We start from the raw sequence: 24,250 nt of genomic DNA, 5'->3' as shown, positions 1-24,250 counted from the left end.
GTACCTCTGATATACACGGTGGGCGGGCGTTAGCACGGGAGGCGGGACTTCCAGGCAGCATGTGGGCGGTTCTGATTTGACAGAAGGAAAAGGATCAGTGACAGAAAGGAACCCTATCGCAAACGCCGGCTTGTTCTGTTGGTTTCTTGAAGATACTGGTATCTATGGCCGTTAAAGGGATGAATCTATGCAGTGTTTGCTGTCTTGCCCTTTATTTCGTTACAGCAGTGCTTGCAGGGTAAGTACTTCTATATTACCCGAACACACCGTCTCTGCAATGGTCAAACCGGTTCAAACGCGGTATCGCTAGCTGGTACACATGTTTAATTGTGATTGGTCTACGCTTCTGAAGCCCATTCTCCATGTGTAAAATAGCTAACGTTAGCTAGCTACTATTTGGAGGGGTAAATAAGCAATCTCAGCAACGTGAACAACACTGTAAATAAAGCCCTTGTTCATAGAGTAGTGAACATCACCCTGCCAGATCCTTTGTTTCCAGTATCGTGAATCGTGTGTATCTACTCGAGGGAATGACATGGAAGAGTGGGCGAACTTGCTCAACTGGCTTTGTACTCAAAAATGAGAGCCGTTGATATAAAACTGAATTACTCTGGACTGGGTGATGCCCATTTTGAATGATTTACTTCACAAAGATTCTTAGTCTGATAAACCACACGTTTGTGAACCCTACTCCACTTGTCACTATCATGAAGGGAAACTATCTAAGATCCGGTAGGTAGCTTACCCTCTCTTATTTTCACCTCTATCTACAGGCGAGATTTCTACAAGATCTTGGGGGTGAGCAAGTCTGCATCTGTGAGGGACATCAAGAAGGCTTACAGAAAGCTGGCTCTCCAGCTGCACCCTGACAGAAACCAAGATGACCCAACTGCTGCTGACAAATTCGCAGACCTGGGGTCAGCCTATGAGGTAGGAAGTGAACCCCTGTATCACTTATCTCTACGGTAATTGTTATTAGCATGGCACTTTCGTTTTACAATATGTGCTATCAATATCATGCCATGATGATCTTGTCTTGTGTAGCTATTCTCAGAAACTATACCCATCAACATCATTGTCAGTCTCATGAAGAGATGTAAAAGAACTGAATGGCAACTGAGTGTTGAGATGATAGTACTCTTGTTATGTATAATTTATTAACCTTTTATAATAGTCATTTGATCTGGGTGTGTAGTAATATTTTGCCTCAGCACTATCTCATTTTCGTTACGATCGATCGAGGCACCGAAACGAAAGTATTTTGTAAGAAACTGAAGCGACCTTTTTGGTTGTTGTTGGAAACGACATAGTGATTTTGATTGGCCAAGAAGACCGTGTGGCTGCCTCTGATTGGCTCATACTGTGGTCAGTGTTCTCTCATGAAAGCACGACGTGGAGCACTCGGAGCGGCTCAGTGAAACGTTCCATGATGCGCACCTCACCAGTGTCATCATGATCACTGATAACGCGTAGATTTGAAACATCATCCAATTTCATGATTGATACATATTGCATGGTTAAGCTATTTAAGTGGGTGAAATGTGATGTTAAGAATTTGTAATTAAAGTTAATTTCATGTCGCTAATGTAAAGAAACCATGATCTCTACAGTATTTTGTGACATAAAAAGAGTTCATCCCTGATGTTGTGCTGTTTGTAGGTGCTCTCTGATGAAGAGAAGAGAAAGCAGTATGATGCATACGGAGAGGATGGTCTGAAAGAGGGCCACCATGGTTCTCACAATGATATCTTCTCCAGGTACAGGAGGTTTACCTAATAGGTTACTATTTCAGTCCAAGTCAAGTACTGCTTGTAGCAGGAGCTTGTAATTTAACACACTTCAGCCTGGTATTAAGCATTTATTACAAAGTAAAGCCCTGGTAAGCCTGGTCTCGGAGCGACTACATAGACATATACCCACAAGTATGATGAGGATATCATTGTTAAGCACCGAGATCATATATTCTGAAACCATCATGTACAGTATAGGTGCTGGTGCTCATTTTGAGTGCCCGAACTGTTTACATTTAGGTGCAGGATCTACACAATACTTTTGAGATAATATTCTGTAAGAGGAACAGGAGCTCAAGCAGTAGAACATTTGAGGTGCCGGTACTCAGCTCCTGTGAGCTCCTGTCTATGTCAAGCACTGGCTACATTTCAAATAATGTCTCTTACCCCACTGTTGCCTCACACTCTGTTGCCTCTTCCAGTTTCTTTGGTGACTTTGGCTTCATGTTTGGAGGAAACCGGCAAGGACAGCAGGACAGGAACATCCCCAGAGGAAATGACATTGTGCTGGACCTGGAGGTCACACTCGAAGAGGTGTACTCTGGGAACTTTGTAGAGGTACACTTCAACCCTTATTGTGTTCTGTATATACTGTCCATATCCAAAATCTGTCTTGCCTACTACTTACTTAAACTACCTACTTTGCACTGTTTAGTAAAAATGTATGTAATAAGCATAAAATAACATACTAGGCTCCTCCATACTGAGAATGCGTCATCTAAAATGTGCAATTGCGTATGTTCCCGCCATTCGTTAATTTTGGTACGCTGCGTAACCTTGTGTGATTTATCAGCTGTTGTCTAACGACTCTCTTCAATGGTGTGCAGTGAATTCTACTAGATATCAAGCTGAATGGAGTATGACATCCTGGCATTGAAAGCATACTAAATAAAAACGTCACCTACTATAGAACTTTCTATTTTCACATATCCAAAATGCTACTATTTAGAACGCAAGTACGAGTATTCTGACATGGTCACTGTGTACAATTTGTATGCTCCACCAGGCCTACCCTATTCCAACTCATACGCCCTAATCTCATCACCTATATGTACATCTCAGGTTGTTCGTAACAAGCCTGTAGCCAAAGAGGCCCCTGGGAAACGGAAATGCAACTGCAGACAGGAAATGAGGACGACGCAACTCGGACCTGGACGCTTCCAGATGAGCCAGGAAGTAGTGTGTGATGAGTGTCCCAATATAAAGTGAGTCACTGCTTCAGGGGTGCTGCTTTGTGGTTGACTCTGTCCTGTTCCTACCCTGTCATGTGCATGTTGGGTTGGGTGCTGTAAGCAACAACAACAACAAAAAGAATGTCTGTGCAAATGGATACATTTTAAAGGTGTGTTTTATACCAGTGGTTCCCAACCAGGGGTACTAGGACCCTGGGGGTACTTGGCAAATCCACAGGGGTGACTTGAGAAGACTCATGAGACCATAGGCCTACTGGTAAAAATGCACATGAGGGGATACTTCAGGGGTACTCCAGGCAGAACAAAATATAGTTGGTGGTACAGTAACTGAGAAAGGTTGGGAACCTCTGTTCTATACTGTCATATTAACTGTGCATCTGGTTAAGACTGTTAACACAGGAGTCCATTGGTTCTTTCTTTATGTGATGATAATGTCTTATGATCCCAGGCTGGTGAATGAGGAGAGAACTCTGGAGGTAGAGATTGAACAGGGAGTGAGAGATGAGATGGAGTACCCTTTCATTGGGGAAGGTAAGCTACTTACTCAACCATCAGGATAATGGGCGTAAAAAATAAAATAAAAAGAGTTTACAAGTGGTATCAGTGTCTAACTCACGACTACGTCTGTCTCAAGGCGAACCTCACATCGATGGAGAGCCAGGGGACCTACGCTTCCGCATCAAAGTTATGAAGTAAGAGCAGCATTTCCATGTTTCACAAATAATATAGTGGTTCTAATCAGGCTACTATTAACTTCTCTAGGAGCCATGCTTTGTTGGTATAGGACATTATGTCAACACTAATACATTTAGTGTTATGTAAAGATCAGTGGAGGCTGCTGAGAGGAGGACGGCTCATAATAATGTCTGGAAGGGAGTGAATAGAACGGTTTGAAACACATGTTTGATATCCTTTACTCCATTCCATCTATTCAACTCCATTCAGGCCATTATTATGAGCCATCCTCCCCTCCGCAGCCTCCACTGGTAAAGATTTTTGGAATGTTCCCCTATGCAACTCAAACCTTGTATCTAAACTCAGCAAAAAAAGAAACGTCCTCTCACTGTCAACTGCATTTATTTTCAACAAACTTAACATGTGTAAATATTTGTATGAACATAAGATTCAACAACTGAGACATAAACTGAACAAGTTCCACAGACATGTGACTAACAGAAATGGAATAATGTGTCCCCGAACAAAGGGGGGGTCAAAATCAAAAGTAACGGTCAGTAGCTGGTGTGGCCACTAGCTGCATTAAGTACTGCAGTGCATCTCTTCCTAATGGACTGCACCAAATTTGCCAGTTCTTGCTGTGAGATGTTACCCCACTCTTCCACCAAGGTACCTGCAAGTTCCCGGACATTTCTGTGGGGAGTGGCCCTATCCCTCATCCTCCGATCCAACCGGTCCCCGACGTGCTCAATGGGATTGAGATCTGGGCTCTTCGCTGGCCATGGCAGAACACTGACATTCCTGTCTTGCAGGAAATCACACACAGAACAGGATACCACATGAGGGAGGAGGATGTCTTCCCTGTAACGCACAGCGTTGAGATTGCCTGCAATGACAAGAAGCTCAATCCGATGATGCTGTGACACACAGCCCCAGACCATGACGGACCCTCCACCTCCAAATCGATCCCGCTCCAGAGTACAGGCCTCGGTGTAACGCTCATTCCTTCTACGATAAACGCGAATCCGACCATCACGCCTGGTGAGTCAACCGCGACTCGTCAGTGAAGAGCACTTTTTGCCAGTCCTGCCTGGTCCAGCGATGGTGGGTTTGTGTGGGTTTGTGCCCATAGGCGACGTTGTTGCCGGTGATGTCTGGTGAGGACCTGCCTTACAACAGGCCTACAAGCCCTCAGTCTAGCCTCTCTCAGCCTATTGCGTACAGTCTGAGCACTGATGGAGGGATTGTGCGTTCCTGGTGTAATCCGGGCGATTGTTGTTGCCATCCTGTACCTGTCTCGCAGGTGTGATGTTCAGATGTACCGATCCTGTGCAGGTGTTGTTACACGTGGTCTGTCACTGCGAGGACGATCAGCTGTCCGCCATCTCCCTGTAGCTCTGTCTTAGGCGTCTCAAAGTACGGACATTGCAATTTATTGCCCTGGCCACATCTGCAGTCCTCATGTCTCCTTGCAGCATGCCTAGGGCACGTTCACGCAGATGAGCAGGGACCCTGGACATCTTTCTTTTGGTGTTTTTCAGAGTCAGTAGAAAGGTCTCTTTAGTGTCTTAAGTTTTCATAACTGTGACCTTAATTGCCTACCGTCTGTAAGCTGTTAGTGTCTTAACGACCGTTCCACAGGTGCATGTTCATTAATTTTTTATGGTTCATTGAACAAGCATTGGGAAACAGTGTTTAAAACCTGTTATGGCTAGGCGTGCCTCAAGCGACCCACCTCGACAACATCCGGTGAAATTGCAGAGCGCCAAATTCAAATGACAGAAATCGTAATATTAAACTTTCATGAAAATACAAGTGTCATACATCATTTAAAAGATAAACTAATTGTTAATCCAGCCGAGTTGTCAGATTTCAAAAAGGCTTTAAGGCAAAAGCAAACCATGTGATTATCTGAGGACAGCGCCCTGCATACAAAAGCATGAAAAACATTATTCAGCCAAGCAGATGCACCACGAAAGTCAGAAATAGCAATAATATAAATCCCTTACCTTTGAAGATCTTTATCTGGTTGCAATCACATAACAAATGGTCATTTTGTTCGATAAAGTCCTTCTTTATATCCCCAAAAAGTTTATTTGGCGCGCTTCATTCAATCATCCACCGGTTTCCCCTCGTTCAAAATGCTAACAAAATGAATCCCAAATTTCACCAATAAATTTGGTCCAAACATGTCAAACAACGTTTGTAATCCAACCTTCAGTATCCTAATATGTAAATAATCAAACAACGTTTGTAATCCAACCTTCAGTATCCTAATATGTAAATAATCAAACAACGTTTGTAATCCAACCTTCAGTATCCTAATATGTAAATAATCAAACAACGCTTGTTATCCAACCTTCAGTATCCTAATATGTAAATAATCAAACAACGCTTGTTATCCAACCTTCGGTATCCTAATATGTAAATAATCAATCAAATTTTAGACGGAATAAACTGTTTCCAATACCGGAGAAAAACAACAAGGAGCGCGCAGTCAATCACCCGCACCAAAAAAACTAGAGTCCTTCTGAGTGACACTTAGAAAGAATACGACTACTTCTTCACTTAAAAGAAAACATTGAACAATTTCTAAAGACTGTTGACATCTAGTGGAAGCCATAGGAACTGCATTCTGGGTCCTAAAAATGTGGGTTTCCCATAGAAAATAATTGGAATATCCAATGACCTCAATTTTTCCCTGGGTGGATTGTCCTCGGGGTTTTGCCTGCCAAATCAGTCTTTTATACTCAGACATTATTTTAACAGTTTTACTTTAGTGTTTTCAGTTTTACTTTAGTGTTTTCTATCCAATACTACCATGCATATGCATATCCTAGCTTCTGAGCCTGAGTAACAGGCAGTTTACTTTGGGCACCTCAGTCATCCAAACTTCCAAATACTGCCCCCTATCCCTAAGAAGTTTTAAACCCTTTACAATGAAGCTCTGTGATGTTATTTGGATTTTTACGAATTATCTTTGAAAGACAGGGTCTTTGCAAAGGGATGTTTCTTTTTTTGCGAAGTTTATATGCTTGCTGTATGCAAATACGTTCTCACTCTGTTAGGTAGCCTGTCTCTCTCTATTATATAAGATGTAGGTTGTCAGTTGTGGAAGCTGTTTTGTGTTGTTTATGTGACTCAACCCTTCTGTTCATTACTGGCTTTATTCTTTCCCTCTCCCTGTTAGAGAACTTGATACACCGGTGTCTATTTAAGTGATAATGCCAGAGAAGCCAGTGTTTGGAGGATACAGTTGAAGTCTGAAGTTTCATACACCTTAGCCAAGTACATTTAAACTCAGTTGTTCACAATTCCTGACAGTTAATCCTAGTAAAAATTCCCTGTCTTAGGTCCGTTAGGATCACCACTTTATTTTAAGAATGTGAAATGTCAGAATAATAGTAGAGAGAATGATTTATTTCATCACATTCCCAGTGGGTCAGAAGTTTACATACACTCAATTAGTATTTGGTAGCATTGCCTTTATATAGTTTAACTTGGGTCAAACGTTTCGGGTGGCCTTCCACAAGCTTTTCACAATAAGAATTTTGGCCCATTCCCTCCTGACAGAGCTGGTGTAACCTGACTCAGGTTTGTAGGCCTCCTTGCTTCGACATGCTTTTTCAGTTCTGCCCACAAATTGTCAATAGGATTGAGGTCAGGGCTTTGTGATGGCCACTCCAATACCCTGAATTTGTTGTCCTTAAGCCACTTTGCCACAACTTTGGAAGTATGTTTGGGGTCATTGTCCATTTGGAAGACCCATTTGCGACCAAGCTTTAACTTCCTGACTGATGTCTTGATGTTGCTTCAATATATTTACATAATTTTCCTACCTCATGATGCCATCTATTTTCTGAAGTGCACCAGTCCCTCCTGCAGCAAAGCACCCCCACAACATGATGCTGCCAACACCGTGCTTCACGGTTGGGATGGAGTTCTTCGGCTTGCAAGCCTCCCCCTTTTTCCTCCAAACATAATGATGTTCATTATGGCCAAACAGTTCTATTTTTGTTTCATCAGACCAGAGGACATTTCTCCAAAAAGTACGATCTTTGTCCCCATGTGCAGTTGCAAACCGTTGTCTGGCTTTTTTATGGCGTTTTTTTCCCCTTGCTGAGCGGCCTTTCAGGTTGTGTCGATATTGGACTCGTTTTAATGTGGATATAGATACTTTTGTACCTGTGTCCTCCAGCATCTTCACAAGGTCCTTTGCTGTTGTTCTGGGATTGATTTGCACTTTTCCCACCAAAGTACGTTCATCTCTAGGAGACAGAACGCGTCTCCTTCCTGAGCGGTATGATGGCTGCGTGGTCCCATGGTGTTTATACTTGCCTACTATTGTTTATACAGCTAAAAGTGGTACCTTCAGGTGTTTGGAAATTGCTCCCAAGGTTGAACCAGACTTGTGGAAGTCTATAATTGTTTTTCTGAGGTCTTGGCTGATTTCTGTTGATTTTTTCCCCCCATGATGTCAAGCAAAGAGGCACTGAGTTTGAATGTAGGCCTTGAAATACGTCCACAGGTACACCTCCAATTGACTCAAATGATGTCAAATAGCCTATCAGAAGTTTCTAAATTTTGTAAGATGTTTAAACGTACAGTCAATTTAGTGTATGTAAACTTCTGACCCACTGGAATTGTGATACAGTGAAATAATCTGTCTGTAAACAATTGTTGGAAAAATGAATTTGCATGCACAAAGTAGATGTCTTAACCAACTTGCCAAAACTATAGTTTGTTAACAAGGAATTTGTTGAGTGGATGAATAACGAGTTTAAATGACTCCAACCTAAGTGTATGTTTAACTTCCGACTTCAACTGTATATTTGGCATGGGTGTTGTTCGTCGAGGGCCAGCAAACCGTGCCAATATATCCTCAACACCGGCTTCGATGGCATTATCACTTTTATACAACAGGTTACCAACATATTAAAATATTGATTGACATATTTTAATTGAAAGCAATATTTTGAATCATTTTTTTCATACTATTTAATCCTTCCACAAGATATTGTACCGAAACAAATCTAGGGTTGCTACCCAAACCGGATGGTCGTTCGTTCTATTGGTTCAGTTGCCAGAGACGCGACCCAGTCGTTCATTCTTTTTGTTCTGTATCTATGGATGCGACAGTCGTTCGTTGTAGATGTTCCATTGCCATACTGGCTGGCAACATTCTTATCCCTTGCTTGCTGGCTAACATATTCCCGTCAAACAGTGCAGAAAGAATAACAAAAGGATAACAAAAGGAGTTTCTAGCTAACTTGTCCTGGGATATAAACAGAGTTATTTTACCTGAAATGCACAAGGTCCTCTACTCCAACAATTAATCCACACATAATCCTTTCCAGGCTTTTTCTTCTCTTGACTTTATATTGCGATTGGCAACTTTCATAAATTACTTGCATTACCGCCACCAATATTTCTTTCTGCTCTAATGATGTTATTAACCAGTTTATAATAGCAGTAAGGCACTTCGGGGGGTTTGTGATATATAGCCAATATACCACGGCTAAGGGCTGTATCCAGGCACTCTGTGTTGCGTTGTGTTTAAGAATAGCCCTTAGCGTGGTATATTGGCCATATACCACCCCCCGGGCCTTTTATTGGTTAACTAACATCTTGTCAATTGTGGAAGCTGTTTTGTTGAAGCGTGATTTAGTAATGTATGTGTACTGACAGACATCCAGTGTTTGAGCGGCGAGGAGATGACCTGTACACTAACATCACCATCTCCCTGGTGGAGGCTCTGGTTGGCTTTGAGATGGACATCACACACCTGGACGGCCATAAGGTAACTATGGACGAGTGAAGCTAAGAAATACATGCATACACTTTTACTGCCATGTACTGAAATGTTTTGGGGAGGGGAGCTTGGGGAGCTTGTCTTGAGCCATCATTGCCCCATTCTCAAAAAGCACACAAAGACTGGTTGAAAAGCAAAAAATATGCATTTTTGTTCTGTCTAGAAAATAAAGTATTTATTCATAATAATAATACAGTGTATTCTAAAAGGTATTCTAAGGAATCAGTGACACACTTTGACTGCTCCTCTGACTACAGGTCCACATAGTGAGGGACAAGATCACTAAGCCTGGTGCTCGGGTGTGGAAGAAAGGAGAAGGCCTGCCCAACTTCGACAACAACAACATCCGTGGCTCTCTCATTGTCTCCTTCGACGTCGACTTCCCAGAGACACAGCTGAATGACAATCAGAAAGAGGGTAAGGAGGAGGCCGATAAAGATGGGTGGGGGGGGTGTGACTTGTAATGTATTTTCTTATGAGTTTGAGTTAATTAATGTTGCCAGGAGAAAGTAGACTATGTTCTATATCAGAGCTGTTACATACGCGGTATGGGTATTGTTGATGCATATTAAGACCCCCCCCAAACTGTAAGCGACACATGTACATCTCAATAAATCGTCTTCGTATTGCTGACTTTACACCACTGACAGGGAGACAATAACGGAACACATTAACTTCTCAGATATGAAAGATTATGAAAAAATGTAGTTATGATCATAATGGATAGTCATTTACAATTGGGGCTTGCTTTTGTTCCAGGAGTGCGGGCGATTCTGAAGCAGGCATCGGTACAGAAGGTTTACAATGGACTCCAGGGATACTGACACACCAACAGACAGAATCTGGACTGAGTTCTGTGCTGCAAAACACACACAGGAACAAGCACAGGGGTGTATTTATTTTCAGATTGTTCTCAGGATGGGTTGACTTGATTTGTTTTATTTTGTAATATTCTACATTCTGAAGGTGACTTGACATTGTCTATTTTCTTTTAAAGAAGTCCTTGTTATATTTCACATTGACGGGGTGAAACTACACCGTATTTATACTTTAAATTTTCCCCCATTTTTTACTACCACCATTTCTTTGTCACTCATTTTACTTTGTCTTTTTTAATTCACCTTCAATTTCAACTACTGTCATCCAATGTGAACCACTATCACAGACATGATTATCAAAGCCCACTATCTGATGTTAAACCTTTATCACACCTGACGGGGCACTGAAAGAGGAGCTGGACTGAGGCAAAGGACTCTGAACTCAAAGGACCATCTCATGGACCTCAGCAAGACTGGAATACTATTCGCCTCCCTGTTGTTCTGATAACTTTTAAAGATGTAATACTGTACTAGGGAATTTCATCTTGAGTGATTTTGACTCCTCTGACACGTTCAACAATTCTGTCATTTATGGGTTTTCGGTCATATATGTTTTCAGTAATATCTCAAAACGCTTTGTAAATAGGAAAGAAACTACATATTGTTATTTTTGTTGTTGCTTTTATTGAGTTGGATCGTATCTTTAGATGTCTTCTTTGGGGGCAATGTCTTGAGTGTTCTGTCTGTTGAAAGAGAGGCCACAGAGAATGGACCTGTTGAGCTGCTTGCATAACCTCGTCATTAGGGTAGGATTTTACCATGGAGAGACACTCTGGCTCCACCCACCACCATCCACACCTCTTGCGCCTCCTTTCAGCCTATTCTGCGTCCCAAATGACACCCTATTGACACCCTAATGACACCCCACCTGTATATTACACTACTTCCGACCGGTCCCCATGGGGCTCTGACCAGGGCCCCATGGGGCTCTGTTCAAAAGTAGGACACTAGATGGGGAATAAGGTTTCATGTCAGACACAGACCTAGGTTCTCTGGACTACTCTTCATGGTGGAATGGGGCTACTGTTTTCCAGAGTGCTACAGTACAGGAGGGAGAAGTGTACTTTCAGCTGAGAGTTCAAATAAAAGTTTATATAAATAATGACTCAAGGATTATTTTAGTGTGTCAATTTAAGGATGTGAGCTATGTCTCCAGTATGTCTATCAGTCACTATGTACAGGGCGACCACAGGAGGTTGGTGGCACCTTAATTGCGGACAACAGGCTGGTGGTAATGCCTGGAGAGGACTGGTATCAAACACAAGGGTTCCAGGTGTTAGAAGCCATTCCATTTGCGCTGTTTCAGACATTCTGTGCCATCCTCCCCTTAGAAGCCTGCTGTGGTAAAGACAAGCGAGCCAATATGTCACCAGGAGAGGGCCCGACATGTCGCCAGGAGAGGGCCCGACATGTCGCCAGGAGAGGGCCCGGCATGTCGCCAGGAGAGGGCCCGGCATGTCGCCAGGAGAGGGCCCGGCATGTCGCCAGGAGAGGGCCCGGCATGTCGCCAGGAGAGGGCCCGGCATGTCGCCAGGAGAGGGCCCGGCATGTCGCCAGGAGAGGGCCCGGCATGTCGCCAGGAGAGGGCCCGGCATGTCGCCAGGAGAGGGCCCGACATGTCGCCAGGAGAGGGCCCGACATGTCGCCAGGAGAGGGCCCGACATATTGCCAGTAAAGGGCCCAATTGGCAGCATGTAGCCAAGTGGTTAGAGTGTTGTGCCAGTAACCGAAAGGTTGCTGGATGGAATCCCCGAGCTGACAAGGTAAAAATCTGTTGTTCTCTCTGAGCAAGGCAGTTAACCCACTATTTCCTGGGAGCCGAACATGTTGGTGTCGAGTATGGCAGCCACCCTGCACCTCTCTGATTCAGAGGGGTTGGGTTAAATGCGGAAGACACATTTCAGTTGAATATATTCAGTTGTACAACTGACTAGGTATCGCCCTTTCCAATATATTACCAGTAGAGGGCGGTAAGTGTGCAGTGAATGTAAAGCAGCCAAGGATGCCTGCTGCTACCACTCCTTGAGGAATCATTGGTCCACTATATCCAGGCCTCAGGACCTCCCATAGCTCTTGGTTATATAATTGCATTCACATGATTGTTATGGCTTTATAGATTGATTGTTAGTGATCTATGCATTTTGTTGATGGGCAGTTCCTTATCTCCCGCATTCGTTCTGGTTTTACTGCTGTAATTGGCTGACTTTATTGGTCAGATTATAGGAATGTGGTGTCTCTAATCATGTGCATGAATGAGAGGATCAGGAAGTGTGTGTGCGAGAGTCTATCAGACTGTGCATCGTACCTCTTGTACCCACACCTCCACTCTATCTGACCTCTTTGTGACCCAGCTGGTTCAACTTATTCTGTAAGACTGTCTGTCACCGACTGAGGTTACGTCCCAAATGGTACCCTATTCCCTATATAGTGCACTACTATAGACCAGGGCCTATAGTGCTCTTCCCTATATAGTGCACTACTTTTGACCAGGGCCGATAGTGCTCTGGTCAAAATGTATGCCCTACAGAGTGCCTTTTGGGATGCAGAGTCTATCTCAACTTTGTCCCCAGATGAGATCTACCCATCCCTCCTCCACCCCTCTACCTCGCGTGTGGGAGGGACAGTGGCTGGAAGGTTGTCTGGGAGTTTGTCTGGTTGGGTGCCACAGGGGATGTCCACATGACTCAGTTCAGTATGGGGATTTTATACTGTGGTGACAAGCGCATCTGCCCACCAGCATGCATGTGTTTGTGTGTGCTGCATGTGTGTGTATTTGTCTGCATTTGTGTGTGTGTGTGTGTATTTGTCTGCATTTGTGTGTGTGTGTGTGTGTGTGCTGCATGTGTGTGTATTTTTCTGCATTTGTGTGTGTGCGTGTGCGTGTGAGAATACATGGGAGGTCTTCCTGTGTCTGGGAGGTGCTTGCCCAAAACTGATTACCCCATACATCTCTAATATCTGACAGTAAATCAGGTTTATTATGCAGATATTGCATTTATTTATTTTCTCCCATCTTACAATGATGGCTTTGTGTCCAAACTGCACACAACTGTGTAAATCTGTGTGCAGTCTGTGTGTATGATGAGCCCCCACAGAGATAGCCCTGTGGTATTGGGAATCTCCTCCACAGCCAACCACACACATCCTTTAGTCATTATCAATCTGGATGAGACCCAACAAGCAGGGTTGGTTGGTGATTAGGGTGTGTAAAGACTCTGTTTAACCTCTAATTAGCACAACATACAGCTCTCTCTATGTCATGCTGCATAGCCGTCTATTTTAGATATGGCTCTGGCTGCATAGGGAGATTCCCAACCGAGTCCATGTATCTTCACCTATAGTTACTGGCAGTGATAAATCACAGATGCTTTCAGACCTCAAATGTAGTCTATTGGTGAGACGAGTATAAGTCCTGCAAAGTTTTATAGATCCAGCTGCATAAATAGGCCTGCAATCCAAATGAATGAGAAAGATGGCCACTGTCTACTTTAATCATTTTAGATGGGAACTATCTTTCCCATTCATTTAGGAATGGTCCTTGCTTTACCGTGATCCTTGGGACGTCCCCTATCCCATTGAAGTTTAAATGTAAAATGGTTAAGGTCAGGGTTTAGTATAGGTTCATCCCAAGGATCCTAGAAAGCACCATTTAGGGAATCTGGATTGACAAACTTTGACTTTGAAATGATGAACTACCCCTCTAAGGCACAATAAGGCAGCATTGCCTGTATGGTGGGCTGACATTGCCTGTATGATGGGCTGAAAGACCTCCCCTGCAGCCCCTCAGGGGACCTCAGTCAGTCCAAGAACACTTCAGAGCTTTGTGGGACCCGGCTGTGAGTAGAGCGTAGGTGCACTTGACCCAGAACAATGACACTCTTTAAGTGTTAAGTGGACCACGTGATGTGATGTCTAATTGTACAATGAGAGAGAGAGAGAGAGAGAGAGAGATAGAGAGATATGTTGACCTGTACTGACTGCTCAGCGGATGGAGCCTGACCCTGTGTGAGGCAAGCGTTCATGGGGGGTGTGAATGAGAGTTCAGAGAGTGTGTATGGCAGGGGTTTAGAGAGTGTGTGTGAGGGGGGTCAGTGTGTGTGGGGGGTTCAGAGTGTGTGTGGGGGCGGGGTCAGAGTGTGTGTATGAGAGTGTGTGGGGAAGGGGGAGGTCAGAGTGAGTGTGTGTGGGGGGGGGAGGGTTCAGAGCGCGGGGATAAGAGCTCAGTATGGTAGCACTGCTAGTAGTAGTAACCCAAAGCAGTAATGATGCACTGAAAGTCTCTTTCAATGAAGAATGGAGAATATTTTTTAATGCTTAAATTTAAAAAAATAATTTGAACACTCTGGAAAAGATTTACTAGTCTGTCTTTTTTGTCTTTTTCAAAAATAATGTAATAATGTGCTTTACATTTATGAGATAGTATGCCTGAAACCCCACGGAGCAGGGACGAGTTCAACAACACACAACACGTCATCTGTTTCATCCCTGTGTGGTTATCAATGCAGCACCAACATGTGTCTCAGAAGGGAGGAACGAGCAAGAGAAAAAAGAGCACCCCCCCGAAAAAGAAATGGTAACGGACAAAGCCTACAATTTGTGGCTAAGCATAAAGCAGACAATAGGCAGCTTTTGTGAGGGAAAATGCACGTCAGCAGTGTCCTCTGCTCTTCTCGCTGTAGCTTAGTTTGAACACGGCTGGGGACGGCCGTAGCATCACTGTGCTTGTCATGTTGCTGTATAAAAGCCAGTCACCTCGAAGGGAAAAGACTCAACTATTCAACAGTGAATAGTGGGGTTGTAGGCAGGAAGAATAGCTGTTTATCTAAATGCTCCTGGGCTAAACATAGTCAGCTGTCATTATGTCTGTCTATTCTTCCTATTCCCCTCAAACATGTATTTATTTATGTCCCAATTCTGTCGTCTAATGACCCATTTTGTGTCTGAAGAGACTAGCTGAGTCTCCCAGTCGCCCCACGGGAAAGGGAAGTGACTAGCTGAGTCTCCCAGTCGCCCCACGGGAAAGGGAAGTGACTAGCTGAGTCTCCCAGTCGCCCCACGGGAAAGGGAAGTGACTAGCTGAGTCTCCCAGTCGCCCCACGGGAAAGGGAAGTGACTCGAGGCAGTGGAGGGGAGGCAGTTTCTCTTGAGGCTGTAGAGGACCGTGGTATAAACCACCTATCAGGATGAAAGAGAATGGACAGTGTTTCAAATCAACGTCAAGCCCTGTCTTCCAGCTTGCAGGCCTGTGGTGTGTGCACATGTTCCTTTATCAGGCATAATCGCTCATTAAATGATCAAACTCAACTGTACAGTTGTGCACTCAGCCAATACATAGAGATTTTTTTTCCTTCTTCCCTAAACTTTTACCAATGAATGTCAACGGTTTGTATGCTTGTAGAGTCACAATACCTGCAGGACATTTCTAAACCTCAGACTGTCAGGACCGGGTCCAGGGTCCAAGGTCTAGGGCCATTTGAATGGGGCCATATTATATATATATTTTTATGTATACATATACAGTGCATTCAGAAAGTATTCAGACCTCTTGACTTTTTCCACATTTTGTTACGTTACATACAGCCTTATTCTAAAAAGGATTAAATCGTTTTTCCCCCTCATCAATCTACAAACAATACACAACAAAATGGAAATATCACATTCACATAAGTATTCAGACCCTTTGGCAGGAATTATAGCTTTAGGTATGACTCTTCTATGCAGATCCTTTCAGGTTGGATGGGGAGTGTCACTACACAGCTGTTTTCAGGTCTCTCCAGAGATGTTAGATCGGGTTCCAGTCCGGGCTCTGGCTGGGCAACTCAAGGACATTCGGAGACTTGTCCGGAAGCCACTCCTACGTTGTCTTGGCTGTGTGCTTAGGGTCGTTGTCCTGTTGGAAGGTGAATCTTCGCCCCAGTCTGAAGTCCTGAGTGCTCTGGAGCAGGTTTTCATCAAGGATATCTCTGTACATTGCTCCAGGGGCGGACTGAAACAATAATTCAGGCCGGGAATTTGACTCCATCCCAGGCCACCCTGTTCATGCAAACCACACATTTACAGAACTAGTTATACATTTGGCCACTATGTTAGTCTGGGAAGAAAGTTATCCACATTACAAAATACAAACTATGGGACTGACCAACAAGTAGCCTATCTGAACACTGAGTTTTCAAGGTATGCTATGGCTATGGGAGCACCCTCATAAACTCACTAGGAATACACCAATCATAGCGCATACAAATGTACAAGACTAGACACACAAAACTATTAGCATACACTTCTAAAAAGAGAATGAGATATACAGAGTTAGCTCAAATGTTCAAATTATTATCTTTCATTTCAAGCATCCAGCATATCAAAAGTATCAAGCATCTTCACGCACACACATTCACTGAACTTGAACATAAGCTACAACAATGTTAGTAAGTTTAATACAAAAGTCAAAAAAGCACTCTGCTACAAAAAAAATGTAGATTCCAATGTTCACTCACTGGTGTCCATAAAGCAAACGGCACAAAATAAACACATCTAAACACTGAGTCAATGAAATTGAACATTGGCTACATAACTGCAAGTATAATACGAAAGTCCAGAAAACATGCCTCTGTACAAAAGCTTTAACTCACAGCAAATGTTCTGTCACCCTTGTCAGGCTGTTAAGGAAGAGACATAGCATAGCTTCTTCAGAGTAACCAGGAAGTAATTACCACTAGTAAACCAGTAACTCACCGCTCTCTGCCATCTTGTCAATGATGTCATCTTTGTCAAGTCCCATAAGAATCTCCTTCTCTGTTGCCATCAAAACGAACACTTCAAGGTTCTCTTGAGTGAGGGAGGTTCTTAGGCGGTTCTTCACAAATTTCAGGGTGGGGAAGGTCCTCTCACACGCCACCTGAGTGATGGATAGGGTGAGGAGGAACTTGTAGCCCAAACCAATGATGTGACACGCATCCGTGAGCAGATTGTTCTGAGAGGAGAAGATAGCAGCATATTGTGCAGTTTTTACACGTGGAACAAGTTCTGCTCACCAACTCCACACTTTCATTAGGATCCTTAAAGCCTTTCCCTAATTCATCACTGGCGGAGGTGGCCCTGGTGTTGTACTCCTCCAATGCTGACTGTTTCAGTCTTCCCCACTGTTGTGCAAGGCTGATCAGTTCAGCCTGCAATGCCTCAACAGTGGCATGTTCATCAAATTCCAGAAAGCATTGGCTGAGCTCCTTCATGGCTGTCTTTGGAAGGCCCTTTTCTCTGATCTCAGGAAAATGCTTTGGCTTCATGCAGGAGACATCTGTACACAGCACTGCATTTGCTGCATAACGTCAGTGAATACTTTCAACAACAGTGTCCAGTACCACATTGTGGATCTTGATTTTGTAATCCATGTCTGCATTAGCAATGGGCTCGTCTTCTGCCAACTCACCTGGTTTTCTCTTCTTTTTTTCTGTTGTTCTCTTCTCTGGGAGAGCAGTCTGAGCTTCGGTATCAGTCCTGCTGCTCCTCCAGAATGCCATTGACCCACTCAACAAAGTCATCTGCAGCCCTCTTCACTCCATCAAAGTCTCGGGTGCACTTTCTCAGGTTATCCTCCGTCACCAATTAGTGTAAAGTGCACGGTCAGGCTTTGCAAAGCTTCCAAATACTTTCCTCAAGGCCTCTTCTTTGGCCCACCAGCGTGTCTCACCAGTTACATCAAGCCTTCTGCGTCTCCTTTCCTCAAGGCCTCTTCTTTGGCCCACCAGCGTGTCTCACCAGTTACATCAAGCCGTCTGTGTCTCCTTTCCTCAAGGCCTCTTCTTTGGCCCACCAGCGTGTCTCACCAGTTACATCAAGCCGTCTGTGTCTCCTTTCCTCAAGGCCTCTTCTTTGGCCCACCAGTGTGTTTCACCAGTTACATCAAGCCTTCTGTGTCTCCTTTCCCCAAGGCCTCTTCTTTGGCCCACCAGCGTGTTTCACCAGTTACATCAAGCCGTCTGTGTCTCCTTTCCTCACTGGTTTCCTCCCATAGCTTCATGCGCTTGTTGGAATCTCGAACGACACTGCAATGTAATTCAGTACAACCCCAGTGGTGTCAGTTAGTACAAGGTTGAGGACACGTGAGTAACACCATATGGGCACGTGGTTAGGAGACTCTCCTGTGAGCGATGCAGAGAAGCCCCTGTATTGTCCCTGCATCTTAGCTGCTCCGTCTGTTGCATTACCAACACACTGTTTGATATCTCTGTCCACCTTCTCACGGGTCTGTTTCACAAGGTCCACAAAGTACTGTCCAGTCGATGACTCACAGTCAATGACCGCAATGAGTCTCTTGTGGACAACATCAGTGACATATCGCAGAACTACTGCACACTGGTCTTTGGATGTTAAATCCTGTGTTGTGTCCATTCCTATTGAGAACATCCCTGCCTTTCTCACTTCAACAGCAATTGTCTGCTGAATCAACATTCTGATGACTTCAATGACTTTATATGCTGTTGTTTTGGACGTCATAGTTACCAAGGACCCTCTTCCTTTACTTCCCATCTGCTTCTTGCTCTTCTCAATGCTCCACTAACATGCTCTTGTAGGCAGACATCATATTTGCTGAGCAACAATATAAGCTCAAGAAACTTGCCATGTTTTCCAAGTTATATGCAGCTTCGTGTCTGTGTCCTCTGTAGCTAAGCCCACATTTACCAATAACTTTAACTACATCAATCACACGTTCCATGACCTGCCTCCTCTTTCTGACCTGGTCACGTTGAACTGACATTTGCTTATCACTCAGAAGGGTACGGATGTCTGCTTTGCCTGCTGAGGAAAAGGCTTCTGCACTTTCTGTATTGGTCTTGCTTCTCTCATGTTCCTGTACTCTCTGATGGGCATGTTTCCCGGCCTGCATGCCTCCTTTGACAAATGCACTATCACTGGCTGAAGGTTTTGCGAATGCAAGGCATACTGAGCAGAACAAGGAGTGAGTTATTTCATTGTATGTATGTCAGACATTTTCTGTTTGTGCCATCTTTGTAGTGGAATACATTGAGAATTACTCTTTGAGGGGTTTGTTTTGGGTGGTACTGAAAAAATAAGTCAAAATCCTTGGACTGAGGCCGGGCAAAATAATCAAATGGATGTTCAGTGCTTTCGCTGTCCCTTTCTATTTTCCCTGTACTGGGCTCTGAACCTCTTTCTCTCTCTCTCTCTCTCTCTCTCTCTCTCTCTCTCTCTCTCTCTCTCTCTCTCTCTCTCTCTCTCTCTCTCTCTCTCTCTCTCTGTCTCTCTGTCTCTCTCTCTCGCTGTCTGTCTCTCTCTCTCTCTCTCTCTCTCTCTCTCTCTCTCTCTCTCTCTCTCTCTCTCTCTCTCTCTCTCTCTGCAATCCGGTTCCTCTGCAGAATGAGAATAACATTGTAAATAACTTAAACTTGTATTACTTGTGCAGTCATCGATTGTATGCCCCCCAATTACAGTCCTACTGATAATCTCATAAATAAAGAACATATTCATCTAAAATCATAGCCTACATGTTTAGGTTTGTGCTCTTAAATTGTACCTGAAGGTTCCTGCTCTGAGTCTGACTCTGAACTGACCACCACCTCCAGTTCTGCAGGAGCACCTGAAGCTCTAGTGCTGCTGCTGCTTCCTTCTGCACCTTTACAAAGAAAATACTTGATTATCATACTCACTATCAGTAGTGTATCAGTAGACTACATCAATACACCTCTGGAAAAAAAATAAGAGTGGCCTCTTAATTTGGAGTGTTCTCTTAATTTGGAGTGTTCTCTTAATCTGGAGTGGTCTCTTAATTTGGAGTGGTCTCTTAATTTGGAGTGTTCTCTTAATTTGGAGTGGTCTCTTAATTTGGAGTGTTCTCGTAATTTGGAGTGTTCTCTTAATTTGGAGTGTTCTCTTAATTTGGAGTGTTCTCTTAATTTGGAGTATTTGGAGTGTTCTCTTAATTTGGAGTGTTCTCTTAATTTGGAGTGTTCTCTTAATTTGGAGTGTTCTCTTAATTTGGAGTGGTCTCTTAATTTGGAGTGTTCTCTTAATTTGGAGTGGTCTCTTAATTTGGAGTAGTCTCTTAATCTGGAGTGTTCTCTTAATCTGGAGTGGTCTCTTAATCTGGAGTGGTCTCTTAATTTGGAGTGTTCTCTTAATCTGGAGTGGTCTCTTAATTTGGAGTGGTCTCTTAATCTGGAGTGGTCTCTTAATTTGGAGTGTTCTCTTAATCTGGAGTGGTCTCGTAATTTGGAGTGGTCTCTTAATTTGGAGTGTTCTCTTAATTTGGAGTGTTCTCTTAATTTGGAGTGTTCTCGTAATTTGGAGTAGTCTCTTAATTTTTCCCAGATCTGTATATTATTGTAGTAACTTGTAATGCTGGTACCTATTGCGCTAATGATCTTTGTCATTGCCTGTGCTGTGTCACACAGGCTACTGTGTTATGTTCATGGATGCATTATGTTTACGTTACTGTAGCCTGTTTCGCTGTAGAGTGGATGAATTCTGGCAAATCCATAGTCTTGGTGGAATGCTGCAGAGATTGTTGTCCTTCTGGAAAGTTATCCACAGAGGAACTCTGGAGCTCTGTCAAAGTGACCATTGTGTTCTTGGTCACCTCCCTGACCAAGGCCCTTCTCCCCCAATTGCTCAGTTTGGCCGGGCGGCCAGCTCTAGGAAGAGTTTTTTATTATTTTTTTTATTTCACCTTTATTTAACCAGGTAGGCTAGTTGAGAACAAGTTCTCATTTGCAACTGCGACCTGGCCAAGATAAAGCATAGCAGTGTGAACAGACAACACAGAGTTACACATGGAGTAAACAATTAACAAGTCAATAACACAGTAGAAAAAAGGGGAGTCTATATACAATGTGTGCAAAAGGCATGAGGAGGTAGGCGAATAATTACAATTTTGCAGATTAACACTGGAGTGATAAATGATCAGATGGTCATGTACAGGTAGAGATATTGGTGTGCAAAAGAGCAGAAAAATAAATAAATAAAAACTGTGGGGATGAGGTAGGTGAAAATGGGTGGGCTATTTACCAATAGACTATGTGCAGCTGCAGCGATCGGTTAGCTGCTCAGATAGCTGATGTTTGAAGTTGGTGAGGGAGATAAAAGTCTCCAACTTCAGCGATTTTTGCAATTCGTTCCAGTCACAGGCAGCAGAGTACTGGAACGAAAGGCGGCCAAATGAGGTGTTGGCTTTAGGGATGATCAGTGAGATACACCTGCTGGAGTGCATGCTACGGATGGGTGTTGCCATCGTGACCAGTGAACTGAGATAAGGCGGAGCTTTACCTAGCATGGCCTTGTAGATGACCTGGAGCCAGTGGGACTGACGACGAATATGTAGCGAGGGCCAGCCGACTAGAGCATACAAGTCGCAGTGGTGTGTGGTATAAGGTGCTTTAGTGACAAAACGGATGGCACTGTGATAAACTGCATCCAGTTTGCTGAGTAGAGTGTTGGAAGCAATTTTGTAGATGACATTGCCGAAGTCGAGGATCGGTAGGATAGTCAGTTTTACTAGGGTAAGCTTGGCAGCGTGAGTGAAGGAGGCTTTGTTGCGGAATAGAAAGCCGACTCTTGATTTGATTTTCGATTGGAGATGTTTGATATGAGTCTGGAAGGAGAGTTTGCAGTCTAGCCAGACACCTAGGTACTTATAGATGTCCACATATTCAAGGTCGGAACCATCCAGGGTGGTGATGCTAGTCGGGCATGCAGGCAGCGATCGGTTGAAAAGCATGCATTTGGTTTTACTAGCGTTTAAGAGCAGTTGGAGGCCACGGAAGGAGTGTTGTATGGCATTGAAGCTCGTTTGGAGGTTAGATAGCACAGTGTCCAATGACGGGCCGAAAGTATATAGAATGGTGTCGTCTGCGTAGAGGTGGATCAGGGAATCGCCCGCAGCAAGAGCAACATCATTGATATATACAGAGAAAAGAGTCGGCCCAAGAATTGAACCCTGTGGCACCCCCATAGAGACTGCCAGAGGACCGGACAGCATGCCCTCCGATTTGACACACTGAACTCTGTCTGCAAAGTAATTGGTGAACCAGGCAAGGCAGTCATCCGAAAAACCGAGGCTACTGAATCTGCCGATAAGAATATGGTGATTGACAGAGTCGAAAGCCTTGGCAAGGTCGATGAAGACGGCTGCACAGTACTGTCTTTTATCGATGGCGGTTATGATATCGTTTAGTACCTTGAGTGTGGCTGAGGTGCACCCGTGACCGGCTCGGAAACCAGATTGCACAGCGGAGAAGGTACGGTGGGATTCGAGATGGTCAGTGACCTGTTTGTTGACTCGAAGACCTTAGATAGGCAGGGCAGGATGGATATAGGTCTGTAACAGTTTGGGTCCAGGGTGTCTCCCCCTTTGAAGAGGGGGATGACTGCGGCAGCTTTCCAATCCTTGGGGATCTCAGACGATATGAAAGAGAGGTTGAACAGGATGGTAATCGGGGTTGCGACAATGGCGGCGGATAGTTTCAGAAATAGAGGGTCCAGATTGTCAAGCCCAGCTGATTTATACGAGTCTTGGTGGTTCCAAGCTTCTTCCATTTAAGAATGATCGAGGCCACTGTGTTCTTGGGGACCTTCCATGCTGCAGACATTTTTTGGTACCCTTCACCAAATCTGTGCCTCAATTCTGTCTCTGAGAATTCCTTCGACCTCATGGCTTGGTTTTTGCTGTCAACTGTGGGACCTTACATAGACAGGTGTGTGCCTTTCCAAATCATGTCCAATCAATTTCATTTACCACAGATGGACTTTAATCAAGTTGTAGAAACATCTCAAGGATGATCAATGGAAACAGGATGCACCTGAGCTCAATTTCAAATATCATAGCAAAGTTTCTTAATATTTATGACAATAAGGTATTTCAGTTTTTTATGGGCTAATGTGTGTTGATTGATGCAAGAAATAATATTTCATCCATTTGAGATAAGGTTGTAACGTAACAAAATGTGGAAAAGTCAAGGGGTCTGAATACTTTCCGAATGCACTGTATGTGCATATGAAATGCTGTAAATATATATTAGTGTGTGGGGGGGGTGGGGGGCTGTAGGACTGGGATGGGGTGGTGGGCCGCGAGGCCTCTGGGTCAAAGCAGCCTTTGTGTGGGAGCTAGCTAGTGGAGGGAGCCTCTCTCTGGGGCCTCCCCTCAGCTCGGCAGTGCCCGGGCCTTGTGGTGGCGGATCACAGTTAATAACTGTGGGGTGGGCTGTCAGAGGCACTTAGCCTGACGTTGGACAGACAGGGCCCTCGAACAGAGCCTCTCCTCTGCCTGGCCTGTGGCTGCAGGGCAGGAGCACCCAGGCATGGGACCGGAGAGCACAGCCACCTGGCCTGGGGTGGGGCAGATAGGTAAAGGAACGCTGGTCAGAAAATGGAGATGGAGAGACTTATAGAAATGGATCTTGGAAATGTAACTGTGTGTGTGTTTGAGTGGTTGAATTTGTTTGTAGGCTGTCGGCTGCTGTGGCTTTATATAGTTTGGGCAGGCTATCCATTTCCCAAGCTGACATGATTTGACTGTTGAGGAGTTAATTTCCTATTCAGGAAAAAGACCATTACCATTAACACATTTAATGTAGCCTAAACATTCTCAGTGAACCCACAATGCTGTTTTCTTTCATCGGTGATTGATTGAATAGCGGCCTGTGATTTGCCCTGTTATTTCCACATCCTTGTCATTGCCATGGCACTTTAGCCACTTCTGTCAACAGTGACTAGTTACCCTGCAATCTGGCATTAGATCAGATGCTGATAGGAAGGAATATAATGACTGGGTAAACAGGAGAGGCTGCGGGGATACCTGCTTTTAAACCGTTTATCTCACCAACAGGGATGAGATGTGGACTTTGAATCCTCAGGGGAAGAACACAGATTGTTCAGTCACTGCCTGTCTCGTTT

General features: G+C 44.1%; 1 protein-coding gene across 1 annotated transcript; it reads left to right on the top strand.

Annotated features, from left to right (window-relative positions):
* Positions 1-67: 67 nt before the first annotated feature.
* On the top strand, positions 68-11,453 carry LOC115120428 (dnaJ homolog subfamily B member 11). The gene is made up of 10 exons (XM_029649370.2): positions 68-238; positions 774-930; positions 1,660-1,757; positions 2,213-2,348; positions 2,853-2,995; positions 3,432-3,514; positions 3,618-3,675; positions 9,347-9,458; positions 9,728-9,887; positions 10,230-11,453. Exons 1-10 carry the CDS (start codon positions 165-167, stop codon positions 10,292-10,294), a joined length of 1,086 nt encoding a protein of 361 aa, XP_029505230.1. The 5' UTR covers positions 68-164; the 3' UTR covers positions 10,295-11,453.
* The last annotated feature ends 12,797 nt before the right edge of the window (positions 11,454-24,250 follow it).

This window comes from Oncorhynchus nerka, linkage group LG1, assembly GCF_034236695.1.
Source record: "Oncorhynchus nerka isolate Pitt River linkage group LG1, Oner_Uvic_2.0, whole genome shotgun sequence".
NCBI lineage: Eukaryota > Metazoa > Chordata > Actinopteri > Salmoniformes > Salmonidae > Oncorhynchus > Oncorhynchus nerka.
Note: the sequence above shows the minus strand (reverse complement) of the source record. Positions and strands in the feature narration are given on the sequence as shown.